The 8036-nt window shown below is 37.5% G+C and overlaps 1 protein-coding gene across 2 annotated transcripts; it reads right to left on the reverse strand.

The window, feature by feature from the left end:
* Positions 1-2787: 2787 nt before the first annotated feature.
* Positions 2788-7920, reverse strand: LOC114732042 (heavy metal-associated isoprenylated plant protein 6). Of its 2 annotated transcripts, none has more exons than XM_028919319.1 (5): positions 7905-7920; positions 4515-4640; positions 4139-4380; positions 3835-3913; positions 2788-3583 (listed from the first exon to the last, which is right to left on the reverse strand). In XM_028919319.1, the coding sequence occupies exons 2-5, from the start codon at positions 4567-4569 to the stop codon at positions 3105-3107; spliced, it is 855 nt and encodes a 284-aa protein (XP_028775152.1). In that variant the 5' UTR covers positions 4570-4640; positions 7905-7920; the 3' UTR covers positions 2788-3104. The 2 variants fall into 2 exon arrangements, with proteins under 2 accessions (XP_028775152.1, XP_028775151.1); XM_028919318.1 differs by lacking the exon at positions 7905-7920 and adding an exon at positions 4782-4883 and having other exon boundaries at positions 4515-4662.
* Positions 7921-8036: the final 116 nt, after the last annotated feature.

Here is an 8036-nt window from a genome sequence, read left to right on the forward strand (position 1 = left end):
TATTAGAGTATTATTAGATAATATGGGGTCTTTATCACTGATGGCATATTAACCATCCATCGTAAGCAGTCTTCTTTCTTCCGTTCTCATAATGTAAATGGAGCTTAAAGTCGCTATGAAGCATGCGCATAATGACGTGATATCAGATAAGAATGGTTCATCTAATGAATTTCTCTTGTTATCTTCGAAATGATTGGTTGGTCCAAAATAAAATGATTGGGTGCTCTCCTTTGTCTTGCTGCGCAGCAGAATTTGTAGCCTATACGTAATCACATGTCACTGTTGCACAGCATGAGGTCTGTGAGAATATGGGCAAAAATAAAATAAAAAATCCACTGTCGTTTTGCTCAATGGAATCTTTTTGAAAATTCCCTCGTCTTTGTGTTTCTGATAGAAATAGAAAACCTAATTCGGATTATTCAATTATTGCCCTTGTTCTTTTTCTTTTGTGCTGATCTTATTCACCTTTTTAATTAGCACAAATGATGAATGCATTAATATATATACTCAGTAAGAACAATAATACCCATTAAGAAAGAAGAAAATATCTAGAAGCCCTTTGCCGGCGATGTATAGCTAGCATTCCGTCTCTTCTGTTTCAAAAAATAGGGATTTACCTAAATGTTTGTATGGTTGTCCAAATAAAAATCTAAATGCTTTCATGGTTAGAGTTATATAAAGAGCCAGGTAGTCATACAGCTTAATTAGCGCCTTCGATTTCCATTGATTTACTAAGTTCTTAATTAAAATTTAGAAGAGCCGTGATCTCTATAGACGACAGCTGAAGTGATCAAGGCCGACCATGGGAGATGTCCCGACATTCTAGTACTCGTATACTGGGCAGCTAATTAGATTTATAATATAAATTTAATCAATACATAATCACTGATCAGCCTAGCTATTGTTTTATCGACATTGCTTCAGATTTTATAAGTTGCATGCGTATCTCTCGATCCCAAGTGCATGCGCGAGCCCACCGTACATGGTCAACGGTTAATTGTTATATCACGGCAAGAGCATTAATAACAGTAACTTAGCGCACATTATGACTGCGTGCAGATTCTAAGTGAGTTGTTTTGAAAAAATGATGTTAAAAAGGTTACTTCTTTCTCATCGGACTCATGACAGGGGAACAGGGGTGAAATGTTCATTCACGAATTGCTCCAAAAAGCTATTTTTTATTACTTTTGGGGGGGGGGGGGTAAGAACTATACACGACATTCACTGTTATTGGCTAGCTGGTAATTAGATTTCGGCCACTTAAGCAGACGATCCACCAACTGTTTTCCATTTCACTCTTGGTCACATCTTAAAAAAGCATGAAAAAAGGCTAAATGGTACGATCTTGCCGCCACCTTAGAATGAAAGGGACGACTTCGTAGTTTTTGGTCTGTTGTTCTAATTAATGCATCACGATATGATCAGTAAAAGAAAAGAAGGGGAAGGAGATATGTATAATGCATATAATAAATATTTCAACTAGTATGGTGCCTTCATATTTGAACTAATTAACTAATTAACCGCCATTACATGGGAGAGAGTAGAAGCAGCATATAGATGAGCCTGGTCTATCGTGCCAGCTGGAATTAATTACAACAATGACGTCCAACGGCGGGCAAAGAGGACGGATATTAAAGTGTAGTTGTGTGCTTTTAAAGAATGAAGTACGCAGATCGGGAGGTCACCAGACCATAGTGGTGGCAGAAAGAGCCAGCCAGCCATTGATGAACAAGGGATAAGATATCCATCATTCACAAAAATGGACCACATTATTGTATGACGCTATATATGAAGTCTCTGGCATGCATTCAAACAGGTTGCTCTTTTCAAGGCCTCCAAAATTATGTACTCATAATTTTAACGCCATTAATTGACCATCGACTTGTATTGCATGCGCGTGGTTTATAATATAATTAATAATAAAAGAACCAGTTGCCGTACTGTCTCCTTCTTCGCTTAACTATTTAATTAAAGTCATGGCCTCATGGGTACGTATACGTATGGCAGGCTATACATGCAAACTGAAACGCGCGGCCGTATTCATTATATTCGTTGATTAATAATAACAAGTGACGCGAAGCAAAAGAAAAAGAAGAAAATAGGGTCCCTTGCAGAGCAAGGATCTGGCATATGACAAAATTTATAAAGAAAGACAAGACAGGCAATTTTCATGGCCTTTTCTGCGGTGCAAGTCGTGTGGGACTCGAATTCAGCTGAGCTGCTCAAATTCATCGAAGGTTATCTGAATCCTGAAGGTTTTCATTTAAAAAAAAAAAAGAATACATCACGCTTATCTATGAACTTTAATTGGCGACATTATCATTCTTTGTACAGTAAGATTCTTAATTTTACTGTCATCATGATCTGATTAGAAAAATGGACCCCCTTCCCCCTGAAAGTCTCTTTATTGGCTTTGCTTTCTTTTCCGTTGGTGTCCTGTACTGCGATCGATTTACCCTTTTCCTCTTGTACTTTGTACCAGCAGGCCACGGTACGTGTGCGGGTAAATTCGATTCACTTTACTTTCGATGGCCGCAACAATTTTAGAAAGAGTTTATTTTCTGCTTTCAAAATCGATGCCAACGAAGCGACTATTTTTCTGTTCCCACGCCCTTGTCACCCCTCAACAGCCCACCAAAGCGTCTGAACTGAGTGGATGATGGATCCATATCGGATCTGATCTCAAACGGCTTAACCGAAGTGTTCGGTATATTCATCTGATCGATGAGAGTCCTACGCTATAATGATTTTAAACAATTTAGAAGTTATTAACGTTAAAGACGCAGATTTTAACTCGGAAAATATATGTTCATTATTACAATCTGCAGTATGATACATCAGAATTTAAAAGAAAAAAGAAAGGAACAAAGCAACAAATGCAGTCGTTTTTCTGGTCCAGATTCTCTAGCCAGAGCCGGCTACATCCCTAAGCCCCTACTGGATCCGGAACGTCAAAATCCCACCATCTCTGAGTTTCTCTATATAGCAATATATATATATATATATATCGTTTTATTTTCTGAACACGGTTTAATTATATACAGCGTCCGCGTACGTGTATGTTCACTACTCTTCAAATCCACCGTCGGATGAATCGATCGCGCTCACATCACAGAACAGGCATTGGGATTTTCGTCGCTGAACATCTGGGGATGAGGAGGTGGCATGTAGAACGGTGGTGGCGCCGCCGGGTATCCTTGGTTTACGTACATTGGATTCCCATAATGCCCTTGGTTCACATACCCTGGATGTACTTCCATGGCGTGGCTGGGTTCACTGGGCACGTGACCGTCGTACCAGAACGTCGGAGGGGGGAAACCGTAATATTCCATCTTGTTAGCTTCCACCTTTGGTGCCTCTTCCTTTTTCTCACCGTCTCCGCCGGCGGCCGGTTTCGCTTCGGCCTCTTTCTTGTCCCCTCCGCCGCCTTTCTCCTTTTTATCGTCGTCTTTCTTGGGTGGTGGGACCACCTCCACGTTTCGCTTCAGCTTATCCTTCAGGTAAGGCGTAAGCTCCTTCACGTCCATCGTTCCCTTCACCGCCACTAAATCTTTGGCTCCGTCAATCTCCACCGACTCAACTCCTGTACGACACGTCAGAGCACCGTCAGCCACTGCAGGCCCTTAACTACCTTTTTTATTTTTTATTTTTTTATTCATTATGGGAGCGGCACAAAAGGCCGAAACACATCTTCATTTTTATATTCACTGCAGGTGTATGGCGTCATCTTAATCCCTAACCATCTGAATACAAATTAAAATACTTATGTAGAGTAATAGATGATCGATCAGTATAATAAAAAAATAATCCAGGTCAAATTCACTAGTGGCTCACCTTTAATCTTGAGTATGATTCGCCGAATCTTAGAAATGCAACCGTCACAGTGCAATCTGATCTTCAAAATCACTGTGCTCTGAACCATCGGAAAATTTAGAAATATATATTATTATAAGAATATAAAATCAGGTAAATTTTCCGGGGAAAAAAAATTAAAGAAACAAATAATTTTGTTAAGTAAATAGTGGACGATGATGCTGGCTAATTAACTAAATTACGAACCGCTTGGAAAATGGAATGGGATGTATCGAATTCGTAATATAATAACAACATAAATAAATAATTTAATTAATGTCAATACCTCTTTCGGTTTTTTATCCTCCTCAGGCTTCTTCTCCTCGGGTTTCTTCTCCTCGGCCTTCTTTTCCGGCGGTTTCTCGTCTGACTTTTTATCGGCTCCGGCATCTTTCTTAGGCTGAGGGGAGATGAGCGCCACCTTCTTCTTGGTTTTCTCCGCTAGCTTCCCCTGTACCAAGGTGGGGTCCACCTTACCAAACACCGTAAGTTTGTTGGAAGACATATCGGCCTTGACGTCTTCCACACCTGCATCCACCATCAACTCCGCCGATTAAGACTCAAATTCACCCCACAAAAACCTCATTAATCTCAAAGAACTACCACGGGATCTAAATATTGAAGAAAAATGGTCGCAATATCCTGAAGAGTGAAATATATACCATCCAAATGCCGGACGCTTCGTTTGATCTTCTTCACGCATCCTTCACAATGCATGTCAAGCTTCAAGACGATAGGGGCCGGACCCTCGTCCTTCTTGGCTTCCCCTTCGGGCTTTTTCTCCGTCTCATTCTTTGGCTCCTCCTTTAGCTGCCGTAGCCAACAACAAAAAAAACGTCGTCAGAACTGAGGCTAAGATGCTACCAAGAGAAAAAAACATATTGAGTGATAGGAGTGTGTTTTGAATGAAATGAAAATTTGAAACTCACCTCTCCCATTTGGAATTAGGATAGAGGATACGGTAATAAAATAAGTATAGATGGGGGAATTGCTGAGAAGTTGCTGGTTGTTTGAAGAGTGGATATGGTGGCAACCGGGGGCCTATATAAAGAAATGGGGGTCAAGGGAGTAAGAATTGGCTTGCTGTCCTAGTTAGGTCAGAGAAGGATGAATGGGTCATGACTCATGGCTTATGCATGTATGATGGGCCATGATACAACAAGAGGATGTGAATTATTAATTATTTAATTTGATGGTTTATTGGTTTAGCGAAACAACGACTGCTACTAAGTTACCCCGGGAAAAAAAAAAGTTATATATACATATATATGCGCACACATATAATATCTCTATTGAATTAATAAACCATATAGTAATGTATTACCCCAAAAAAATTCTGACCTCGCTTGCGGCCGACTTATGCTCCTGTGGAGGTGGAGGGGCAACGCCACAGTGACTCGTCATCTATATTTTCACTGATGTGTCAGTGAAATGACGGAATTAACCCTGGCCTTCTTCTGGTTGGCAGTTGCGAAGGTTCCTCGGAGGCCGTGGGCCCCGGCCTGGTGGGTGAAAATCAAAAGGAAGAGATGGAGTTTCCCTTGTTGCTTTTCTTTTTTGCCAAATGAATAATGATCAAGGCTCGTGTTTGCTAATTGTTTGTCTTTTTCCGAAACGGCAGATTGCTGAATATTAAATTATTAAAACTACGCTACATCCCTACATACAACCCGAGGCGGTAGTAATTATCAAGGGACGGTAAGAAAGAATGCTCCAGTACAATATTTGATCAGCGTTGGGATTTCAGTGACGAAGATCTGACTATTTGCCATTTGTCGCTGCTTTGTGTAACTGAACCTCTTTGACTGTGATTGGGATTAGAGAAATCAGAATCCTCCATTCACCGGCCTGAACCCAGAAAAATCTGGTGGTGGGCAAGACGAAACAAATTAGAGTGAGACAGAAATTGGAGATAGCGTGGCGCGTGCACGGCCGTTAGTGGGAGGAAGAAAAACGGACAGTTGCGTATAATTCCTGTAGCTGAATTACTGCTGCTAATTCAAGAAACGGAGATGAAACGTTTTCCAGATTGTTGGTCCCCGGCCACTAAAATTCAGACACCACGAATATTTCCAGCCTTGTTAAACATGTGACCCGATATGCGTTGTCGTCCAAGTTGATATTATTGAAAATCCTTCAACGCACGCCACAAAGTAACACTTGTTCGGAAGCTCTCCCATTCCATTCTCGTTCTTTTTCCTCGTCTTCTTTTATTAACTGCTAGATTAATATTTTAACGGTTGAGATTTAAATTTTTTTAAAATTATTATTAAAACATTACATTATAAAAATTAATAAATTATAAATTATAAACTCTACTAAAATTTAATGGTTGCAAATATACTAAATATATTTTTAAAAACTATTTATAAATAGTCTATAAAAATTAAAATCTCAATCATTAAAATATATTAATTTAATTATTAAAAAAGAAAAGAAGGGAAAAGGATTAAAAGAGAAGAAAAGAGGATCGAGCCAAAGACCAAGTTAGTTCACTCCATATTTGACGGTGTCGATCTCCTCCTAGCCAAGGCGCACACGTCTAACTGATTTCGGTTGTCTGCCTCATTAATGTCGGGTGAAATTACCCATGCATCTCGTAAAAGAAGATTGATCATTGAGAGGTTTTAAAAAAATCATGTTTGCAATTCAAACTCTAATGTATTTACGAGTCAAATTTAACTCTATGTTTGTAATTCAAACATTCATTTTTTCCAGTAAAACTTGCAAATATTCAATTCCGTGGAGATTTTTTCTATGTTTAGTTTTTTAATTATCTGGGACCTATAAATAAATTTTCCTTCACGTTTATTTTAGTGTGAGATTGAGGCATAGTTTGGATCTATTTATTTAGGTACTTATAAAGCATGTTTCATGCAAGCCAATATATAACTTTATTTACATATTAACCTCATATTTTATAAATCACGGTTAAAAAATTATTTATAAACAATTCCAACACTCCAAACTCTGGGAGGAAGTAAAAAACCTCTCGACGTGATTTCTTTCCAGTACATAAAACTTGAAATCAATATATTTGCTCAAATATGTTGAGTTTTTTGTGTCCCAGCTCCGTCTTATTTAATTTATGGTGACCAATTTATTTGTTTATTTATTTTTCGAGTTACGTGGCCACGGCTTAAGCCGTGCATATACAGCGAGAGCAACCGGTTTAATTTTTAGTCGGATGTGTAATTAGTAGTGGCTCCTGATTTTTTGAACGAAGTCATGAAAATAATGTGTATAATGATCTATCACGGTTCCTTTCGTCACATTTTAAATATATGGTTAATTTAGACAAAAGATGCTCCGCTTTGCTCGCTTAAAAATTAATATTGCATGTGAACGAACCAATCTCAAATCGAGTGTCAGCTTTTCGGCCCATGATTTAAGATATTTATGGGTCAACCTTTCCATCGATGAGTTTATAGCTAGTGTTTTAGGACCCCAAGACTCCAATTACCTCTTTAAATTATTTAAACACACGACTCATAGCCTAATAGTTTAATTAATCATGCCAAATGAACTCCCACAATTGAATTCTTCACCAACTCAACTCAATTCATTTGAATAGATCTTATCGGGTTTTCACACATTTCGAAAATTTTAAATTAATCCATGATTAATGAGAAGATCACGATATGAAATAAACAGCACAATACTCCATCTGTTTCTTATTATAAAATCAATATTTTTAATAGATTTGTTCTTTTTTATAAGATTCTTTTTGAGTTTGTCTGAGCATTTAATGCAGTATTAAGTATCTTATTCCTAATTTAATATATTTAATACATTTTTTATTTATTTAACTATTACTTTCTCACATTTATCCATTTATGTATATGGGTATATTTGGAGAAAAAAACTACATTTGTTACATACTACCTCCGACTCTTAATATAAGACTTTGTTTGACTTTTATTTTGATCATAAATATAAGATCTCAGTCCACACTGTCTCTCATATTTATACGTTTTTTTCCAAAATAATCATTCTAACAATAGTAGTTTTAGATAACAAACTTGATTAGTAAAGATATTTTAGAAAAAATAATACTTATTTATTACAAATAACTAACTTAACTAAGTTCTTTAATCTCTCCAAATTTGTCAATTGGGTCTTATAATTATGATTGGAAGTAGTATTAATCATTTTTAACTAATTTTAACTGTTTTTTTAAACTG

This window comes from Neltuma alba, unplaced genomic scaffold (genome assembly GCF_004799145.2).
Source record: "Neltuma alba isolate B1F8T4 unplaced genomic scaffold, ASM479914v2 tig00012871_pilon, whole genome shotgun sequence".
NCBI classification, from domain to species: domain Eukaryota; kingdom Viridiplantae; phylum Streptophyta; class Magnoliopsida; order Fabales; family Fabaceae; genus Neltuma; species Neltuma alba.